The 23087-nt window shown below is 38.3% G+C and overlaps 1 protein-coding gene across 3 annotated transcripts in view; it reads right to left on the bottom strand.

Moving 5' to 3' along the window:
* Cog5 (component of oligomeric golgi complex 5) overlaps window positions 1–23087 on the bottom strand; it is a 293171-nt gene that overhangs the window by 116301 nt on the left and 153783 nt on the right. For all 3 annotated transcript variants that reach the window (XM_021179459.2, XM_021179458.2, XM_029484711.1), the window contains exons 9-11: window positions 20590–20702; window positions 20205–20282; window positions 2442–2523 (exon numbers count right to left, since the gene is read on the bottom strand). In XM_021179459.2, coding sequence (XP_021035118.1) covers window positions 2442–2523; window positions 20205–20282; window positions 20590–20702 — 273 coding nt within the window. The remainder of the gene's footprint in view (window positions 1–2441; window positions 2524–20204; window positions 20283–20589; window positions 20703–23087) is intronic.

Below are 23087 nucleotides of genomic sequence, written 5' to 3'. Positions count from 1 at the left end.
GGTAGGGGAGTGGGAGGGGGGTCTGGGGGACTTTGGGGATAGCATTTGAAATGTAAATGAAGAAAATACCTAATTAAAAAAAATAAATTGGAAAAAAAAAAAAAAAGAAATAACTCTTGCAAACTTTATTCAGTGTCTAACTTAAAAGTTGGAGAGGACTGTGCTATTGCAGCTGCTTTGATGGTTGAGAGTCAGTCTGTGCCGACTTCTTATTTTCAAGATGTATGAGGCTTTGGATCAAAAAATAAATAATCCTTAGTATATTATGTTTACTGATAAGGTTATTATTTTCTACCACTTTCACACAGTACCAGCCTTGGAGGGAAAGAAAGCACTTGGGTGTTGTACGATGTATCCTGCTGGGATTGGGCTTCTGATTAGCCAGGGAGAGCCAAGTAGGAACAAGGAAGTGGAAATACAGCACAGGTGAGAACGAAGCATTATCCACATTTACAATATGCCTTTCCAGGAAGATTTGTGATTAAAAATTTTAGGAAAGTTATCAATTTTTATAAGTTACACTGGACTGAGCATACTATTTAAAATATGTGGCAATGACTAGAGTCATAGAGTCAAGTCGAGAACATGCTTGCATAGGGTTGGTCTGCAGGGCATGAGAGGGTCCAGCTCACTCACTGTGGGCGGTGCCAACCCTGGGGAAATAGTCCTGGATAATGTAAGAGAGAAACATGAGTGAGCAGGCCAGTAAGCTGCATTACTTCATGGCCTCTGCTTCAGTCCTTGCCTCCAGGTTCCTTCCCTGCTTGAGTCCCTGCCCTGACTTCCTTCAGTGACGGACTGTTACCTAGAAGTAAGTTTAAGATGAAATAAACCTTTCCTCCCCAAGTTGCTTTTGGTCATAGCATTTTATCACAACAGAATAAGTTCTAAGATGTAGATTAATATCAACAGGGCTTTTGAAATGTGTGCTTTCATAAAGATTTCCAAAACACAATCCCTTTTTTGATGGCTTTTCTGCCATCCAATCACCATGAAGAACGGAGACAGTTGCCATTTCCCGGTCACTGTGGTTGGGAGGATAGAGAATTGTGTTCTGCTTCTGAAGCTGTAGATTAACTAAAATCAAGGATATTTGGGGAGGGATGGAAATGTCTACATCTTATGTAATGACAAGATAAATAGATAAGCATTTGCCAACATTCACATAACTTTATGTTAAAATTGGGAACTTCTACTCTATACAATAAAGCTCACATCAACCAGAAACCAAATGCAGAGAGAGAGAATCAGGACCCTTACAAGATTAAGTGATTGACAGCAGTCAATCATCCTAAGTGAAGTAGCTGCTTAACTTTGTGGCATATCTCATTAGAGGTGGAGCAGGAAGCAGGAAGTAGTATAGTTCATTCAACTCACCTTCTCAGTCCTGAACAAGGTTCACTATATAGTGGGCCTTGTCAGTAAAGGATGATGAGTAAAAGTTTAACCACACACAAACTCTTAAAGCCCTTGCAAACACCCACATTCACTGTTCTGGAATTTGGCCATGAAGCTCATACACATATCTCATTGTATTTTAGATATTCTGCCATGTCTCAAGGCCATCCTGAGCTCTATATTGAGGTCCTATCTCAAAGAAATAGCAACTACAACAAGTTTTGTGGATCCTATTTTTTTCTTTATACTTGTTATTATTGTATGTATATATAATGGGGGGGGTTTCCTTCCTTGTGCATGTGGGTGTCAAAGGTCCTGCTACTTGGTGTTTTGTTTGTTAGTTTTGTTTCAATTTGGTTTGGTTTTAAGCAATACATCTTATTTAGCTCTGCATATTAAAAAATAGCACTTCTCACACAACCATGTAAGTTTTCTCTATTTTTATGTGGATCATGAAATAAAACATAGGTCACCAGCCTTGAGTGGCAAGTGCCTTTACTTGTTGAGCTATCTGATAGGTCCAAGAGAATCATATTCTAACAACCAACTTGTAACTCACAGTTCCTATCTTTACTTGTATCAAATTTTCATTTTTATAGCTTCATTTAAAAAAGAATTCACTCTAGTAAAGCATTAACTAAATTAACATCAATGGCTTTAAATTATCTATATAGGAAATACTCAGCTCAATTACAAATATTATTCTAAGCTGGGACTGGTGGCACATGCCTTTGATTCCAGTCCTTGGAAGGCAGAGCCAAGTAGATCTCTGTGATTTTGAAGCCAGCCTCATCTATAAAGTGAGTTCCAGGAGAGCCAACATTGTTATATAGAGAAGGTCTGTCTCAACTACAACAACAAAAAGAATGTTATTCTAAATATTAACTGTAAAACTAATCAAATAGCTAAGAGATTCCTCATTCAGCATTATTTATGTTAAGATGAAAGTTTTAACATAAGTTATTTTTATGAACCAATATTTTTGACATCAAATTTTAAAGCAACTAAACATCTGAAATGAATCCAAAAGGATGGTAACTTACAGTTTGTTGCTGAATGAAAGTGAGAAGAAAGTGCCAGGGTGACTGCATTCCAAAACATGTATAAAATTTCAGGCTGTCCATCCTGAAAACCAAAGATACAGAACAGGAGAGCATTCGTTTATTTCAAGATGTGTAACAAAGGTTGGAAGATACTCAGCAGGTAATAACAAGAATTGCTCTTCTCAAGGACCCAAGAGGTTCCCAGCACTCATATCAGGTGGTTCACGACTATTGGTAACTCTTATCCAGAGTGCCCACATACATGTGACATTCACTCACAGACACTTGGTCATAACACATACGTAAAGTCACCAATAGAAAGATAGAGTCAAGTGTTGTTTTACAATCAAGCAATTACTTGCTAGCCTATCCTGCTCTTCTACCCTTAGTGCCCTGGCCTTGGGCGAGGAGTGTGGACATCCTCAGCCTTCATCTCCTCCTCTACAAGACGAGCTGACAGGAGAACCATCCCCGCACTGCTTTATGAAGATTACAGAGGTTAATTAAAGCCTTGGGCCAGTACACGACATACAATAAACCCTTGATGAATGGGAACTATTATCATCTTCATCCTTTGATATCCACAAGCAATTTGTGAGACTGTAACAAGATTGGCAAAGCATACACAGATCAAGCATGGCTAGCGTTATAAAAGAGAATGCTCAAAGACTTGTTATAGATTTTTAGAAAGAGACAAAAATGACAGGATTATTATTAACTCAAAATATCAGGATACTTGTATACAAATCTGAGCATGTTTTATAACTAAACACTGAAATGGAAGGGCAAGTATTGATACACACACAGAATTTTTTAAAAAGAAAACTTAAGGGTTGGAGAGGTGGCTCAGCAGTTAAAGAGTACTGGCTGTTCTTCCAGAAGACCCAGCAGCCACATGGCTGAGATCCAATACTGCTTTCTGCCCTACAAACTCAATAGACACTGCATGCACACAGCACATACTGTATATGCTGACAAAATATCCATATATATAATTTTTCAAAAATCTCAAAAAAATATTAATTAAAAAATATTACATTTTAGAGTAAAATTACATTCTAAGAAATTTGAACAACTATACTAAGGTATTTTTGTATGCTTGTCACTGGTAGCCTACTAAGTTTGAAATAGAAAAATACTAATTTCATATGTTAATTTCTATGTATTTTAATCCTAGGTATGTACATAGTAATTTCAAAATAACCATATAATATATATTTTAATAATGAAACACTATCAGTGTGGTAAAAATTAAACCAAAACTATACCATAGAGTCAGATACAAGACCAGCAGAACCAACTACATAGCAAAAATGCAAAGCTTTGCATTCATATGGTCATATGTTCCACAGCAAGGTACCAAGGCTATACAAGAAAAGTGCAGTCTGCTCAACAAACGTACTGAGAAAGCTAGATATACATATGCTAAAAAAATGAAACAGAATCTGTACCTTAAACAATAATAAAAATTAACTCAAAATGAAGACTATAACAAGACTTAAAACAGCAAAATTCCTAAAAGAAAATGTGACATAGCTCCAAGACAACATATGCCACAATAATTTCCGGACATGACTCTGGCATTAAAACTGAAAAATGTTGGTGTGCAAATAAAAACAGTCTGTAAATGAAATCAAATGGATAGGAAGAACATTTGCCAATCACAGTCACAATGAGGGGTTAATGCTTGGAAAACAGTACTCTATAACAACAAAAGAAGAGCTGATTAAAATGAGAGAAATGGATTAAGTAGAAGTTTCCCCAAATAAAATAACAGCAGGGTCAACATCATGAGCCAGCAGGGAAGTGCAAACCAGAGTCACAAAGACACATTGTACCCATTAATAAATTGGCCACTGTCCAATTGAGGCAAGAGAGAAGAAGCTTGTCATTACAGTACCTTCTCTGAGCCAGAACTACCAGGTGTCCGGTCACTATCACACTCCTTGGGCTACATGTCGCAACAAACAGAAAACAAAAACAAAACAGAACCCAAACCCAAAACAGAACAGGTTTTGGCAAGGATGCCCTACAAACAGAGCACTTTTGAGAGGAAAGTAAAATACCGGAGGCATTACACAGGACAGTAGGACTGTGGAAATGGCTTAGCGGGGCAAGTTCTGGTCACATAAGCATGAGGCCCTGCCACTTAATTACAGAATCCACATAAAAAGCTGCGGGTGGCAGTGCACATTCGTATATCCAGTGCTTCTTATGGCAAGAAACTAGGCAAGTGGGTGTGGAATTCCCAGATGACCTTGGCATGCACTTGCCCCACACATAGAGATGTTAAGATAGAATTAGCACATGACTTACTAATCCTACTTCTGAATATTTATCTCAGATAGAGATTTTACATACCCATTGGACTCACCGCACCATTACTTACAAAAGGAAAGAAGTGAAAGCAGCCTACAAAACCCTAAAGTATGAGTGACGAGTGGTCGACACAGAAGGCCACACAGGGATGGAAGGCAAAGCACACCCAGGCTATGTGAGAGAGTGTTATGGAGTATCTTATGTTTACCTAAAATTACATATAATACATATAAGTTATGTAATACGCACACACACTTAAGCCATTTAGCCCCAGAAGAACCACAGACTGACAAAATGCCCAGTACCAGGCATGAGAAACTTCTTTTTGAATAGTTGGCCATGGTAAGCCAACTAAATCCCAAAACAATCCAGATGAGCAATATAATCTTTGTTCTCTCTCAGGTGTTGAGGATCAGCCCCTATTACTGAAGTCACCGCACACCTAGCTCATAGGACTCAGATGAGTCGAGCTGTGTCTTACCTGAAAGCCTCCTTCCTGTGGTCTAGCTTCCATGGTACCACACTGCCAATGGAGGGAAACAACCAACACAGCTGCAACAGCTTGGAACCACAGCAGTTACCAGCATGGTAAGATATTAATAAGGGGCAACAGGCAGCACTCGTGTCAGGGCCAATCAACAGCAAGTGGACTGAGGTCCACTCTACAGCAGGAAGATCTGCCTGCTACTAGAAACCCAGCCAGCTTCCTGGCACTAAGGAGATCATGGATCTTAGAAAAGAATCTACTACCAACACTTTGCTCGACCAGCATAATTCCTTAATATGCTCTACACTTAGCTTTATAACCACAGCTAACTGTGGCACCACACCCCATAAAAGAAGCCTCTCTTGACAGCAAGAAGAGACCATCACTGAAAGTGACAACTAAACAGCAGTACAGAGATCATCAGATGGGGGGAGCCCAGCGTCAGTGCATCTATTTCACAGCTCCTGCATCTATGAGTCAGGGAACTTGTTGGAAGAAAGGGCAGAAAGTCTTTAGGAGTCAGAAAAGCAGGAATTCTGCTGTGAGATAGTCTCTTCTAGAAATTGCTACATAAACAAAACTGGGATAATGGTGTTATCAATGCACAGGTTAACACAGAAGAAAGTCTTCATGCTCCTCTACCCCTAGACTAGGAGTTACACATGCCTAAGGATTGGTGGAAGGAGAATTATTCTCTCCTAAGGATGAGCCCCGTATTGGTTGTCCACAACAGATGATCAGTTTTGTCACCATATACGTACACAGACAGAAAAAATTACAGAGTCAGCAGATCATATATGTATATTCGTACATAGATATTCATATAAACATATATGTTTGTTGCAATAATAGTCAAAGAAAAAGAGGTCATTAACTTTTTAGCATGGAGGGCATAATTGGGGTTTGAGGAAGGATTGGAGGAAAGAAAGAGGGAAAGTGATGTCATCATATTTCAATGAAAACTTAAAAAAAAACATGGTATATGCATATAATAGAATATTATTCACAGCTAAAACCAAAATAAATTCTATCAAATACTAAAAACCAGATAAACTTTGCAGGCATATGCTAAATAAAATAAGCCAAAAATATTTTTTAATCTGTAATGTATGTGTGTGTATATTTATATATTTAGAGATTTCTGAAAACATGGTATGCATAGGTAACACTACAGTATTTTAGAATTAGAAATGGTTATGATGTTAAATTTTTAGCTTTTATTTCACCACTATCAAAAAGTTCGGGGGTATAGAAATGACTCAGTGAACAAAGTACTTACTGTGTAGCATGCTGACCGGGATGTGAATTCTGGGCATGAGAACAGTAACCATGTTCCTCAGTGCATGCGCAACCTCAGTGTAAGGAGACGGACAGAGAGGTGCATGCCCGGGTGTTAGTGCCCAGAGAGTCTAGCCAAAATCCTAGCTCTGGACTCAGTGACAGACAGTCTCCAAAAGTAGGTGGGAAGTGAGAAAATATGACACAAGATTGAGTTCTGTCTCCACATCTGCAAGTACATATGTACAAGCACATATCTCACACATAAATACACATTACTTACAAGAAATGGTGATGCATACCTGTAATCACAACATGCCAAGGAGGCTGAGGCAAGAGGATCTCGAGTTTGAAGCCAGTCTGGGTAAGATATATAGTAAGATAATGAAACAAACAAAAACAACAACGAAAATATTTTATGGTGAGTCTCTATGAATTTTAAAAATAACAACCCTGAATATTAAAGTTTGTTTCTTATTCTGTACCAAGACAAATGTAGATTTCAGTATTTTTTTTTTAATTGGAGACACTGAAGTATTAAGAGATTCCTTAATAGTAAATAATCCTCACACTGATGGCAGGCTCCAGTGAACTACTTCAGACTATAATGTACATGCTTGCTTTAATAGATTACGGAGCCTCGGGAGACAGAACAGTCCTTGTCTAATGCTATAACTTCAACCCAAAGAGAGAGATTTCAAAATTTCCGATTCATTCAAGGTAGGCAAGAATAAATTTTCTCTCTTTTGTTTGTTTTGAGATGAACTTGATCCCATCACAATTCATCTGCCTCCTTCTCCAGAGTCACTAAGGGTGGGTCTGCCACATCTGCTTTGACCATGCTATTGAAATCAGTTTGCTTTCACACCTGAAACTTTTATATATTTCTCTCTCTCTCTCTCTCTCTCTCTCTCTCTCTCTCTCTCTCTCTCTCTCTCTCTCTCTCTCTCTCTCTCTGGTTTTGTTTTGCTTTGCCTTCAAGATAGTGTAGTTTTGGCTATCCTGGAACACACTTGGCAGACCAAGTTGCCTGCCTCTGCCTCCCCAGTGCAGTGATTAAAGGCCTGTGCCATCACCTACTGGTGTCGCATTTACATTCTTAAGATTGACCCTACTTTGCCTTTTTGAGTAGCCATGTGTGTGAAGGATGGTGATGTCTCTTTTTACATTGCAGTTACATGATTCCTAATGGGAACTACTTTTCTTGTGAGGGGTAGAAAAGAGAAGTGGTTCAAAATATGTTTGGGGGGCACTTTTCATAGACTGAAATTTTTTCTCCACAAATAATCTTAAGAAAATTTACACATCAAAATGGATAATAAAATGATTTCAACATTTGGTAACTTTTTGTAACTGAAAAAAATCTAAGTAAAATTAATATTTTAACTAATACATTAATTATACTTTCTGGGAAATGTCTGCTTCATTTCCCATCTCAGATTTAGTATGAGAAAGTTTTTGGAATAGAATTTTGTCTGTATTCTACACATCTCTTCATTTCCTCCCTCTGTATCATGATGTGATCTTAAGCCACAATATGGAAATTTCATCTTACAGCTTTGCCTTGTTCTAAGCATCCATTACAGGAGAGTCAGGACAACGGGCAGCCATGGCTTTCATCATTGCCTTTTATAATTCCCTTCCCTTTCTTTGTTTTCTGCGGTTGTTATACGTGATCTTTTTTTTTAATTTCTTTCATCTCCTTCATGGGATGAACACTACAGACTTCAAATCCATCAAAGGCCACATTTAGTGCACCTCCAAAGAGTTTTAATCTTATATGATTTTGTGCCTCACTTTTCAGAAGCAAAAATAAAGATTCATCTTCCAAAGATACTGTTTAAAAAGATCTAGAATTCTAAATATCAGGAATTGATAAACCAAACGATAATCAATATAAAGCTTTGAACAGACTAAAGGTATTTCCTCAATAAATACGAAGGCAGGAGACGCTTCTAGGCTATTTCAAGCAATCGGCTATGTATTAATACAAGGCATAATTCTTCCATTTAGTATGGTGAGAAAAACTTGCTCTACTCTGAGTACATGAGTCTTCATTCTGACATTTGTGGTCCACGTGTGACATACAAGGGTAACAGTGGGACTCTCTTTATTATAAAGTCAAGATCTTTGGTTTTTGACAGAAAGGCAAGACTGCATTTTCTACTGTGATATGGAAAAGAAGAACACACAACACAAGGGGCAGGCAGAGGAAAAGCACAAGTGAATGTATTTGTGAAAGAGGAAGGTAAAGATGTAAGACAGGTGAGGGTAAGATCAAGAAGCACCTGCTCATTATATGAGGTACTGGTCAGCCACTTGAGAGATTTAACAAGAAAATATCATCATGATCTAGATTTTAGTTTAGGAAAAACATTTGGATAGTAACATAGAAGTTTGATTGGAAACAATAAATTAGGAACTAAACAGGAGGATTTGTCTAAGGCCAAAGTAGAAGAGAAGCAAGAGCAGTATGTAAGAAGCTGGTATGACTGTATATATATGACACATCAAAGCAAGATACATTTGGGAAGAACCAGAAAGATGGAGTGTGTACAAAAAGAAAATGGAACTCCCGAAAGAGCAGCTGGTGGGCAAAGAAAGAGAAGCTCACAGAGACCATGTTCATAAAGCCTGTGGGGACCCAAGTGAAATTCATCTATAGCAACAAATGTAAATAATTTTTATAACAAATATATTAATAAAAAAATAAACACAAACCTTCTGCTTAAAAGCAAGATCCAGCTAAACTGATTCGCATGATTCCTGCACATGGAGATGGCAGCAACTGCTAGCAGGTGTGAAGTACACATGGCATGAGAAAGGAGAGATACTTAGGAACTACAGCAGAGGGGTTCAGAAGACAGAAATAAGACACAAGTGAATTTGTCTATCCTGCACAAAATATTTCAGCCCCCAACTCTCATTGGTAGACCTGCAGAATGTCTTATTCATTACCACTGTATCCCACACAGCATTTATTCTGACAAGGAACTCACTTCCTAGCTAGAGAAGTACAACAGTGGGCCCATGCTCACTGACTCTACTGATCAGACTTAAGTTCTCCTCCATGAAGCAGCTGGCCTAAGAGAATGGTGGAATGGTTGTTTGAAGACAGTTATGGTACCAGTTACATGACAGTAGACTTAAGAACTGGGGCAGGCTGTTCCAGAAGGTGCTATATGCTTTGAATCCCTGTCCATTATATAGTAGTTTCCCTCACACCTGGGATTCACCAATCCAGGAATTAAGGAGAGGAAAGGAAATGCTGTCCTTCACTCACTATCGTCCCTAGTGACAAACTAAGGCAATTTTTACTTCCTGTCCCCACAGTCTTAAGTTCTACTGGCCCACAAGTTTGGGTTCCGGTCAGGGGAGCACTCCTGCCAGAATAAAACATTCCATTGAACTGAAGCTTGAGACTTGCTAATTTGAGCTTCTGATGTCCTTAAAGGAAATGGCCAATGAAAGGATTACCAGTGTTGGAAGGAGTAATTGATCTAGAGTGCTGGGGGGATTTGAATTGCTTCTGTACAACGGGAAGAAAATAGTAGATCTACAGAGATCCTTTAGGTTACCTCTTGGTGTTATCGTGTCCTGTGAATGAAGTCAAGGACACTACTACAACCCAATCCAAACAAAATAACAGAGGGCACAGACTCTTAAGGAATAAAATTATGGGTCACTCTTCAAGGAAAAACAAAACAAAACAGCAAAACAAAACAAACAAACAAAAAAACAAGGCCTGCTAAGGTGTTAAACATGGAGGGAATATAGAATGGGTAAGAGGAAGGTAGTTTAAAATACTAGCTAAGGGCTGGTGAGATGGCTCAGTGGGTAAGAGCACCCGACTGCTCTTCCAAAGGTCCAGAGTTCAAATCCCAGCAACCACATGGTGGCTCACAACCATCCGCAATGAGATCTGGCGCCCTCTTCTGGAATGTCTGAAGACAGCTACAGTGTACTTACATATAATAAATAAATAAATCTTAAAAAAAAAAAAACTAGCTAAGGCCATGTGACCAGGTGCAGTAACAAGGATTATAAGTGACATGAGTATTTCTGTCCTATTTTGTTAAGAATATGTTTGTACATATATTCAAATTTATTAAGCAGATATTATATGTTTTCTTTACTCATTTTATCATACACCACAACATCATTTCAGAGTATCTTATCATATTTAAATTATTAGATTAAAAGACCAAGCATTCTTCAAGGAACATGGACATCTATTCTAAAATAAATAATGCATTTGTGGCTACACATAAGATATTCCCATCATGCCAGGTAGAATTACAACCTGAAATTGAGTATGACCTAAGGCAATGTGATTAGGCGCCAGGTTGACAATGAGTAAGTAGACTGTGATGTCAAACATTGGTTGTCAAATTGACTACATTTATAATTAAAGCCAAGCAGCTAGGCATGTCTATTAGAGATGTTTGTGGCTGATCATTTGAGGTGTGACGATTCACCCTAAACCTGAGCCATATCTGCTGGTTGCAGCCCTCATGAAAAGGACATGGAAGAAGGAGGCTTTTGCTTTCTGCATGTTTGCCCCTGCTCTTACTGGGAAATTCATCTATCCTGTTGCTGAGGCATTCCTTTGCAGGTATTAGAATCTACTTCTTCAGGATTCTAATGTAAACTGAAGACTAGCAGCCCTCTAGGAATTCCCCAGAATTCCACCAATGGATGGGGACTGTTGAGACATCCAGTCCATGAAATGAGCAACTACTGGGTTCTTTGTCTTTCCATCAGGAGATAGCTACTGTTAAAACACCTGGACCACAGCCTAAAAGGCACTTTAATCCCCTTTTAATATACATATTCATTCATTTAATCATTTCTGTTCCTTTAGAGAATGCTGACTATCACACCATGTTTGGGGGGTTTTTGTTTTCAGATATAAACATTGAGGTGGGAAGCTACTACAGTAGAGACTGGAGAGAGGTGAGTGCTCTGCAGAGACTGGAGAGAGGTAAGCACTTACCATTACAAACTCAGGAGGAGACTGGGTGGAAAGGGGAACTTCCTTCTTCCTTCCAGACAAAAGCATACAGCGAGGACCACATTTTGGACTTGGACAAAGGTTTCTAAGTCAAGGGAGCTGACTGAGAAAAGGTCAGAGAGAAGCAGGCTAAGATCAAAAGAAAAGAAGATGCAAATGACTTAGAGAAAAGTCTGTGCCAGAGATCTCTTTATAGAGAGATCACATCATGAATGAGGAAGCCTGCAGACTTGATCAAAGAAACCAAGTGGATATGAATTGTAAATTAGTCCTTATTCATCTTCTGAACTCAAATCGGAGGAACCCTGGCTTTGCAAATACAAGATGAAGAAAGAAGTTCTCAAAAACAGATTTATGGAGTTAAGTCTCATTTCATCTGACATGTAGTGTGACTAGGAACAGTCATGCCTTACATGTCAGGGGAGTTGGATGACAAAACAACAGTGTTAAAAACAAATAAATTAAAAGTTCTCTCCAACCTAAAGTCACATCTTTTGTCATCAGCTATCCAGATACCTAAAATATTACTGGGTTCTAGTCAGCATTCCATGTCAGACCTAGTCAGCATTCCATGTCAGACCAGATGAGATCTGTATACACATACACAGGTGTCAGCACATATGCAAAACACAAATACACAAACAGGAAATAACAGAGTAAAACACAGTTGGCATAATGGAAGAAAATGTTTTCTAACCAAGAATCAAATAAAGAGCTGGCATTCGAAATACCTAACTGAAAGGTTCTGATGTCTCATTTAATGCTTTTTGTTAGATATCCACCCAATCAACTGTCAAATAAATCTTTTATGTCAAGACAGAGACACTGCTGAATTCTGTTGTGGTAATTAATATTTTAACATTTTTTTTCAACATACACTTCTGTGTAGAACTGGATTATAATTTTCTTTATCATCTTTGAGCTTAGTATTAAGGGTATAATTGACTAAATGGATTGGGTGGGTGGGAAGTGTTCTTCTCCTTTAAGATAATAGAGCTCCTCTTACTTGAATTCTTTAAAACAAAAACAAGAAACACTTAAAGAAGTATCTGGGCCGACTGTTTTGCTGTTTAAACAGCAGATTCAATCTCTTTAAAGGCTTTAGGAGTGTGACTCATGCTTCCAAAGTCTAAGCAGACACTGGATAGGCTGTACTTATCTAGAAATGTGTCTATTTCTACTTACATCTTAAAATGAGTTCTTCATAGTATACTTATATATTTTTTATAATCTGTAATTTTGATGAAAATTTATATTCAGAGATAATATACAAAAAATAAGAAAAGAATCCACTTACTAATTGTTTGTTCAAATAAACTACTTGTTAATATTTAGCCACATTACTTTATCACCTTCATTCTTGGTCTCTGTGAACTAATAGAGAATAGTAAAAAGCACAGTGGTTCTGAAGAAATAAACTGATCTCTGAGAAATAAAGATATTCTTTTATTCTTTATATAAAAACAGTATAATTATTAAAGTCAATGAAGTCCAATTCTCTGTGAATAACAATAGAAATGCACAGAAAGTGCAATTGAGCTCTAAATACTGTATGTGGAAGTCTGAATAAGAATGGCCCTATAGGTTCATATAGCTGAATGCTTGGTCACCAGAAAGTGGCACCATTTGAAAGGATTAGAGGGTGTGGCGTTGTTAGAGGAACTGTGGCCCTACCTAGAAGTGAATAAATTGAGGTTTCAAAAGTGCATGCTGGGGCCTAGCAAACACAGAAGTGGATGCTCACAGTCAGCTATTGGATGGATCACAGGGCCCCCAATGGAGGAGCTAGAGAAAGTACCCAAGGAGCTAAAGGGAACTGCAACCCTATAGGTGGAACATTATTATGAACTAACCAGTACCCCAGAGCTCTTGACTCTAGCTGCATTTGTATCAAAAGATGGCCTAGTCGGCCATCACTGGAAAGAGAGGCCCATTGGACTTGCCAACTTTATATGCCCCAGTACAGGGGAACGAACGCCAGGGCCAAGGGGTGGGGGTGGGTGGGAGGGGGACTTGGGGGGGGAGTGTATTGGGAACTTTTTGGATAGCATTGGAAATGTAATTGAGGAAAATACCTAATAAAAAAAAAGAAAGAAAGAAAGAAAGAAAGAAAGAAAAGTGCATGCCAAGCCCAGGATCTACGTCTTCCTGCTGCCTGAAGATCTGGATGTAGAACTCTCAGCTGCTTCTCCCACACCATGTCTGCCTGTGTATCACTATGCTTTCTACCATGATGAGAATGGACTAAACTCCTAAAACTGTAAGCAAGACCCAAACTAAATGTTTTCAAGAGTTGCAATGGTCATGGTGTCTCTTCACAGCAATGGAACCCTGATTAATATTATATGAGCTGTGTATTTTGTAGTCTGTAGTAATGCAAAACTAACTTATTAGCTCTATTTGCTTCTTTGGATTTTGTAAGTTTACATCTGGGTAAGGAACCATGTATGTGTGCATCTGTGTGTGTGTGTATGTGTGTGGGTGTGTGTGTGTGTGTGTGTGTAGGTGACCATATCACCTATAGTTAAATTCCTCTCTTTCCCAATATAAGTCTTTTGCTATTTTCTTATCTACTGTAGCAGAATGTGAAATACAAGTAGCAATGAGAAGTCCTCGTATTCTCCCTTATTTTAGGGAAGAAACACTTGTCCTCACCATTATATACTGGAAATGTTACCTATTTGTTTTTCATCAGAACCTTTTACCAACTTGAAAAAGAACTTTCATCAGGAATGGATTCTGCCCTGTGCTTTTTGTGCCTGAGTGAGATGATAGCAGACATTTTCTTTTATACTCCCTGGCTTTGTTTTTCTGATAAGACCTACATTAAAATCTCAGTTGATTACCTATAGTTTTACATTTTTCTTTCATATTTACTATTCTTATCCTTCATGAAAAATGCTAAATAATGTCATTAACTCCCTGCACCAGGCCACTAGTTTCTATGGGTTTATATAATCCAATGTTTGCACTACCAGCAGACCATTATTTCAACTGTAAAATCATTCATTCATTCACTCACCCATTTATTACTACATGTGTTCATGTGTGTATGTAGTTGTATGTGTCATGGTACATGTGTAGAAATCAAAGAACAACTTAAAGGAAGAGTTCTCTCCTTTTCCCTCTCTGTGTGTTCTAAGGCTCAAACTCAGGTTGCAGCTTTAAGGGCTATCATCTTCATCTGCTGAGTCATCTTGCCAGTCCCCAGTGAGTTTTATTTTCAAATGTTCCATTTGGCTACTTTAAAACAAAAAAAAAGTAGTGTGGGCAGTGCCGGGCGTGGTGGCGCGCCTTTAGTCCCAGCACTCGGGAGGCAGAGGCAGGCAGATTTCTGAGTTCGAGGCCAGCCTGGTCTACAAAGTGAATTCCAGGACAGCCAGGACTACACAGAGAAACCCTGTCTCCAAAAACCAACCAACCAACCAAACAAACAAACAAACAAAAACCACTTGATAATTTCATTTTTCAATTTTCTTTTCAGTATTTTTTCAATAATTTTCTTTTCAAAAATTTCTTTTAAATAATTTTCAGCTATTTACTTATTGTAGTTCATCAAATAATTCTAATATACCAAATCCAAAGTGTGCTAAAGACATTTTCAAAGTCTAAGGGTTTCTTTACATTTTGTTGTTGTTGTTGAACCTTAATAATCACTTGCATTTTACAGGAGTGGGAATTTTTCCCTGAGAACTGATATTGCCTGGATCCGTAATACACAAAGTAGTCTACCGACTAAATCTGCAAATGCTTTCCTCTACCAAGGGCCTGAAGTTGCTTCTGGTAGGAATAAAGGTACTGTTAGCTACAGTGGCCCAGGTATCAGCTTAATGTAAGGCTTCTCTGTTGCTTGTGCTGCAGTGATAAGGCTCTTAAGAATATCTTATCTCTAGACTAATGGGAGCAGACATCATCCAACCTGTACAGATACAACATTTAATGATTATTGATTATCTGTCTAACTGGTTTACCCCTACTCAATTTTGTTAAATACATTAAGATGCCATAGACAGGTTGAACATTTTACTGATAACATTAAGATTACAAATTTGGGTGCCCTTAAACTTTTCTAATTAGAGTCTCCAATGCTATTATTGAATCATATGCTATATCTAAAAGGGCAAAAGAAAACACATTTTTGGCATAGTTAAAATTCTCATTAGTACTATGGCAGCTTCAAAAGCTCACAATCCAAATTTAGCTTAATGCATCCTCCACACATGATTACAAGACTGTTTGAAGATAAAAATTGCTGGCGTGGAAAATGAAAGTATCATATCTACACCCCCACGCACAGCTAAACTGGCTTAATTCTGTCCATGAAAATCTACAGTCTGTTTTTCACTCTGTGGTTCCTAAATAATCTGTCGGTGATTTGCTGACTCACACTTCAGTCGAGTGTTATGACAGGGCAGTGATGGATCTACCGTGACACTACAATGCTTGCCCTGTCAAGAAATACCAAAATTGAACATCTGTTTTGTTTTCTTACGTGTTTATTATTATTATATTTATTTTATTGTAAGTGTTTTGCCTACATGTATGTCTGCACATCACTGTGTGTGCCTGATGCGCAGGAAGGGCCAGAAGAGGGTGTCAGACCCCCTGGCACTGAAGTTGCAGACAATGGTGAGCTGCCAGGTGGGGCCTCCTGAAGAGTGGCTAAGAGTCAGTGGTCTAACCACAGAACCAACCCTCCTGCCTCTAAATCCCAACATCTAATGTTTAATAATCTGCCTCACACTTCTACTTACAAAGTAATTTACTCATGGAAGCTATAGAAATACACTACAGAAAGAAAAAAATTAGAAATAAAACAAAAATATACATTGGTAAGTATGAATGCATTTTTTTCAAATGATCATAACAAGTGAGACAGATTAATTTTATAGGGCATTTATGAAATTAGCAGAATTAGCCACTTCAGTTAAAAGAAGAGCTTTGAAATGGCTCCACATTTCTACTGAAATGTCCACACGCTTCACTGCTCGAGACATAATGGTCCAGGATCACTTTAGAGTCAACCCAATTGGTCGCTCAGCACTCACATGCTCTCGACAACAGGATGGGCATCTATAAACAACCTCCCCGCCCCCGTAAGGAAGCATCACAGAAACTACCTCTTAAGAACCTTAAGCACCTCTTACTCTAGACTATGGATGTTGAGACACACACTCTTTTCCATCACCCAGAATCAAGTATTTTAGCAAGTACCAAGGCAGACTTAATAATATTAAGTTAAAAACTAAAAGTTTTAAGCCAGGCGAGGTGGCACACACCTTTAATCCCAGCACTCGGGAGTCAGAGGCAGGCAGATTTCTGAGTTCAAGGCCATCCTGGTCTATAAAGTGAGTTCCAGGACAGACAGGGCTATACAGAGAAACCCTGTCTCAAAAAAACAAACAAACAAACAAACAAACAAACAAAACCAAAACAAAAAACAAAACTAAAAGTTTTAAAGTAATCTCCACTGTTTACTTTCACCTGGTAAAAGAATATAAATGAATTCTTCAAAATAAATTCTAAGTTTCATGAAACTTGCAAGAAAACACACACACACAGTTTGCCTAATTTTATAGCTATAAAGTTACCATATACTGGATGAAAACTTTATTGAAATGAGATACACAATCTTGACATTTTCAGAATGTTGCATATTATCTTATTTAAGGACATGTGATTAATGATCTGAGCTGCTGATACTCTCCACGGAATAACACCCAGACAGACTGTGTTATTACTACTGTTTAATAAAACAGCTCTTCATGTGTCAGAGTTCTTTATGACCTGGCTTTTGTTTAGCTTCGGAGGCTTAAATATGCATTTTAAGATTTTAAAAGACTGGAATAGTAATAATCATACCATACCATTGAGTCTTATTATTGCTCTCCGCCATATTGTTGAGCCTGGCACATAAACTGCTAATTCTGAATCAAATCTATATTGTACTTCATTTTTCCACTTACAGCATCTCAGTGGTAGGATTTGATAGCTAAGACTCTGAAAGTCTGTACAGCCTATGATCAGTTTAGACAGAGCTTAGTGCTGTGATGCCAAGGCTTAAGTTACTCATCAATACACTAGTCTTCCTTTGAAATTGTTTGACTAGGTATTAAGGAGGCAGACCTTGGTAATTCAGCTGTCCAGATGCTAGAAAGCTAATACGATTATGAAAATGTTAAGCATATAGATATAAAGTAGTGAACATTTACATATGAATTAATCCCTTAAGTTGTTGTAGTATATGTGCTACAAATAATGAACAACTGTATGTATATTAATATAGTAAACAGTGCATCCATGTATTACTGAAGTCATAGTTTGTATAATTATTTGACCATTTACCATTTCATAGTTCCTTGGGCTTTACATAATAAATAACATTCATTTTTTTCTATTTAACATTTTTATAACATAAGGCTGCTCTATAATCATAAGCATTTAAAAGTAAAATTCAAAAATTCAAGAACCAATATATTTAAAATTTGTCCAAAGCCATGTAGGAAAGGCTAGGCCTGAGGCGATCTTCTTGAGATGGTTTCCCCATGAACTATGGACTCTGATAAATGAGCCCTTGCAGGCAAAGCACAAGGGATGACACTTCAAGATTTGATTTCTGCTACTGATAAGCTTTCCCTGTCATTATTAAATTAATAAAATAATCCATAAGTACTAGCCCACTGTACTGGGAAGATTTTCTACAGATCAATGAAGATATACTGCCTTGTAGTGATGCTATACAGACAAATTAATGATTTCTTAATTCTTAACAATTCTATAAGAATTCCTAAAATTATACTAGTAATTAGTAAGCCCTTTATAATAAGGACTGCAATTAGGGCTCTGTAATATGAATGTTGCAATTGTGACTCTGTGAGTCTTTACATATCACAAGCTAATTGCACCAAATAGAAAGCAGGTATTGATACGGGATCCTTTAGACCCTAAAACCATTAACTAAGGCCATAAAAAGGGTAAAAAATGATTTACTGTAGGTGCCAGGACAGAAGATAAAATATTGACTGGATTTATCTATAGAAAATCTTCAATGTTAACTTAGAAATGAAAATTATAATTTTAGACTCTTAATGAGCCTGTAGCGCTAGTGACAGATAATGGATATCTAGGTAGTTAGCTAGTCTTCATGAGAACACATGTAAACATCTCTGTTATAATTCCTTATTCAATTATGATTTGAATTTATGTTTGAACTTTTTGTGAACTTGTATACACAAAGAATGCTTGGAAAACCATGTGATCTTCTCCTTAAAAAGCACAAAATTAGGGCCGGGCAGTGGTGTTGCACGCCTTTAATCACAGCACTTGGGAGGCAAAGGCAGGCAGATCTCTGAGTTCGAGGCCAGCCTGGTCTACAGAGTGAGTTCCAGGACAGCCAGGACTACACAGAGAAACCCTGCTTCAAAACACCAAAAAAAAAAAAAAAAAACCCACAAAACTAGGAACGATGACTTTAAGTAAGTAGAATGCAGAAAGAAAATTAGAAACTAAGGCAGAAGGCAGAAGTATAACAGGATGGAAGCTTTACAGAGATGAGGAGCTGAGCAGATGAAGAGAGGCAAAGAAGAGAGCAGAGCAGAAAGAGAAGAGCACAGGCATGATAAAGCACAGAGCAGAAATGAGCCTAGGAGAGGAGAGAGGGAGGAGAAGCAAGGAGGAGCTGCAGAGAGCAGCTGTCTGTTCACCAGGAGACAGGTTAATTCTCAACAACAGGTTCCCTTTTGCGGTTCAAGGACAGGGCTTTTTTCCCTCTATGTAATTTTCATCCAGAAATGAGTGAGTTCTTTCTGCACTGGTGCTTCGATAATGACCTGCTCATGGAGGATTTTACTCCATCCACCAAAAATAAGCATATATGTATGCAAGTATAGTTGTATGTGTGCTAAATATGTAAGTGGATTAGACAGGTAGTCGGGCCTGACATAAATGGATGTATGAGTATGTATACAAATGTATATGTGTTTATTCATATTTGCTTATGTAAAAGTTTTTCCTTCCTTTTGCAAACATCAATCACCCAAATGAAGACAATCTTAGAGGTGCTTACCACAGTATATAAAATACTGTAACGTAGGAAGCTACAAATAAAACTACTCATGCCATGATAATGGAAACATACCATCTTTTTTTTAACACATTCATAAACTGAATTATAATTCATTATTCTATTAACAGTTATAAAAGCACTCCAAAATTAATGACTACGATTGACAATCAGAGATTCCCAGACTTGGAAGGAATACAAATTAGTAAAGGACAAAAGTGAGATTTCATAACATGAGACATGAATACAGCAAAGGGAGTCACAGGCAAACGAACAATGGAATGGGTTCTGTAGCTTTAAGTATGTTATAATGACTACTGTTTAAATTTTTTATATATTACAATATTTCAGATTGATTTCTACTAGAAATTTTGAAACGTTACAAGCTATCACTTACATACACAGAAATGGGAAATGTGTAGTGCATTTTAAAAATCAGACCACACCCAAGCTGACATTAACCTTGCAGAAGAAATTTATAGTTATCAACAAATACATTGCCTTTAATATACAGTTACCAGGTAAGGCAGTGACCCAAATAATGAGTACCTATATTTTTCTACTTACTGCAAGAGATACAAAAATATCTTTATTTAAACATACCTTAATTATTTCTTCAATGAAACAAATGTGAGAAACAGGATCTCTCTTCTTGGTTAATACTTTTTGTAGATGTTGTACCTAAAGGTGGAGAAGGAGAGAGAGGCAAAGTATATTTAATTGGTTACTTAGAGTGAAAGCAATGTAACCCTTAGGAACTGGAAAAAGCAAGGAGTATTTCAAAAATTCCTCAAAAATAGCATTACTTCTAGCATAAGGGACAAGAGGGAAGGGGAGGAGGGAGGAGCACGTTTCAACCTTTGCAAATAGCAGTCAGCCAGCGGACGTACTGGCGTGCTCAGAGATGATCAAAGATCTGTCCCAAAGACCTAGAATTAGGAGATGTTTGTTTATCTGCAAAGTTCTTTCCATGTTTTGAAATATTTACCTGTCCACAAGCAGCACAGATGTGATCCATAAGTTTTTCCATATTGGTCCAGAGGGAAGCCCGAAAAGCTGCTGTGTTTCCTGGAGTTGGCATGGTGGCTCGCCCAGGGCCTCCTGGTTAAGCGTAACAGACATATGGGAGAAAAGGAAAGTTCCCAGATATAACAGCATGTGCATTATTCTAAAAGCACAAAGAAGACAAAAACCAAGAAACCCCTTCTCTCATAAATAGCTTCTTATATACAACATAAAAACAATCAATGTATGTAGTAAGAAAAGTAAATATCACATAATCACGTTGTGGGACTATGATCACAAAATAAAATGAAGATAGTTTCCTTAAAATGGAAAGAGGATAAAATGTTTTACATATTCAAAATTAACTTTACAAGAATAACAAGGACAAGCCCCCAAACTGAATTCAGTTAATATACTCAATAAAATTATCTGGGTATTAAATTAACAACATGCTGCAAACAGCTCAAATAATTTTAAGTCACAGAACACTTACTTTGGTAGTATACAGACATGCTATGGGCAAACAAATGCAAGGAAATTATGAACACAACAGGTTTGCCACACACGGAGTCTGGCGTAGCAGCCTTGCAGCTAGTTTAGGTACATCTGCAAAAGCAGCAACAGAGCTTTGCTTATAGCATCCAAGTTGTTATTTCTACAGCATTCTTCCTAAACTCAACCAATCAAACCAGAGCTCACTGTTAAAACAGATTTCACAACTAGAATATGAAAATATGCAGAACCACTATTTACTGTGCCAAATTATTTATCAAAGCCACAACAGCAAAAAGCAAAACAAACAAACAAACAAAACCAAAACCCTATGGACTTGACTGGAGTGGGGCTGGTACTAGACCACAAGCCTGCCACTCACATGGAAGTGCTGGCCACTTCAAAGGCCTCTCTCTGGTGGTCTGTAGCAGACAGGCCTGTAGCTCTCCTGCTCTCTGGGTCAGAGCTAAGAAGCTATGATGAGCTATGTTTTGCAGCAACTCTATAGCTGAAACAGCTTATGGCCCTACCCAGTACTTGGCTCCTGTCATGTACACCATGCAGAAGAAAATGGTGTAATATGTAACTTCCTACAATTAATTCCCTGAAAGATCAAAAAGTCAAAATATCCCACTGTGTTCAGGGATTCCTCTGAAGCCCAGTGCCCTTCCACGCTGTCCAAGTAAACTGCCTCTCCCACTCGGTTTGCTTTAAGCTAACTTTCCTAGTGTCCTCATAATGGTCCTGATTTCACTCCCATTTCAAGATTGGATCCTAGCTCACAAGGTGCTTGTTAGTCTCAGAGTCACAGGACAAATGGCTGAGGTGGCTATTAACATACCAAAGCAGAGGCCTACCAGCCACCCCAGCACTTCTCACCCCACCCCCTACCCCAAAACTCTCCCTCCCAGGGGTTGGGTTTCCATTTCCCTTCCCCCAGCCTGACCTCTATGTAACTCAGTCATTTTGGCTACTCTGGTCTCTTGGCCTCTGGGCTCAGACCATGTCTAGGTTAGTGGGTGTCTCTTCTCTTGCTCTCCCTCCCTCCCTCTGTCCTCTCATGGGCTGAGTTAGTCTGCCAGCCATGGCCCTGTTCAGCCTGGACTGTTCCCTCTGCCTGCTTTCCCTGTGTCTACAATAGAAATCTTCCCCACCCTTCACAGGCGGCCATTGGTTTTTCATTCAGTCCTGAGGCTTTCTTGCTTAATGAAGCTCATTCCTAAAGGACAGTTGGCTTTATGGCCCCTCCTTTCTCAAACCAGTTGTTCTCCATCTCTTTGTTATAAGTTTCCTCAAAAAAGTTGGGGAAAAAAAAATCAGGCCATCTAAAATAATACTAGTAACAACGGATTTTACAACTGATCAAAAAATAAGCCATGAATAAATAAGGAGAAACATGCATTTTACAAGGAAAAGGGGGTGGCAAAATGACTCAGAAGGTAAAGACGCTTGCAGCCAAGCATGGCAAACTAAGTTTAAGTCCTAAGCCTCACAGAGAATCACTTCCATGAACGTAGCATGGCATTCATGTACTCACATACACACAGAAAGAAATAAAGTATAATTAAAAAGAAAATAAAACTAAAAGCCACCACAAGGCAAAGAGAGGCCATGAAAGCAGGGTGGGGCAGTGCAACTCTTCTGGAGTTCACACCTACCAATACATACGCCGGCAGCCAGTACAGTCTTGGGCTTCCTCTCTCCTTTTTAAATAACAAGGCAGCTAAATTATTAAGCGCGTTTCCTGCCTTACTCTGCTGTATTATGTTGAAAACTTAAAAAAAAATTTTAACCTTGACTGAAGTTCAAAGGAGTTAGTTTTGAGTCTCAGAAGAGACTTCCAGGGGCTGGAGAGATGGTTCAGTGGGTAACAGCACGCGACTGCTATTCCGAAGGTCCGGAGTTCAAATCCCAGCAACCACATGGTGGCTCACAACCATCCGTAACGAGATCTGACTCCCTCTTCTGGAGTGTCTGAAGACAGCTACA

Source organism: Mus caroli, chromosome 12 (assembly GCF_900094665.2).
Source record: "Mus caroli chromosome 12, CAROLI_EIJ_v1.1, whole genome shotgun sequence".
NCBI classification, from domain to species: domain Eukaryota; kingdom Metazoa; phylum Chordata; class Mammalia; order Rodentia; family Muridae; genus Mus; species Mus caroli.
This window is presented reverse-complemented; position numbering and strand designations above follow the sequence as displayed.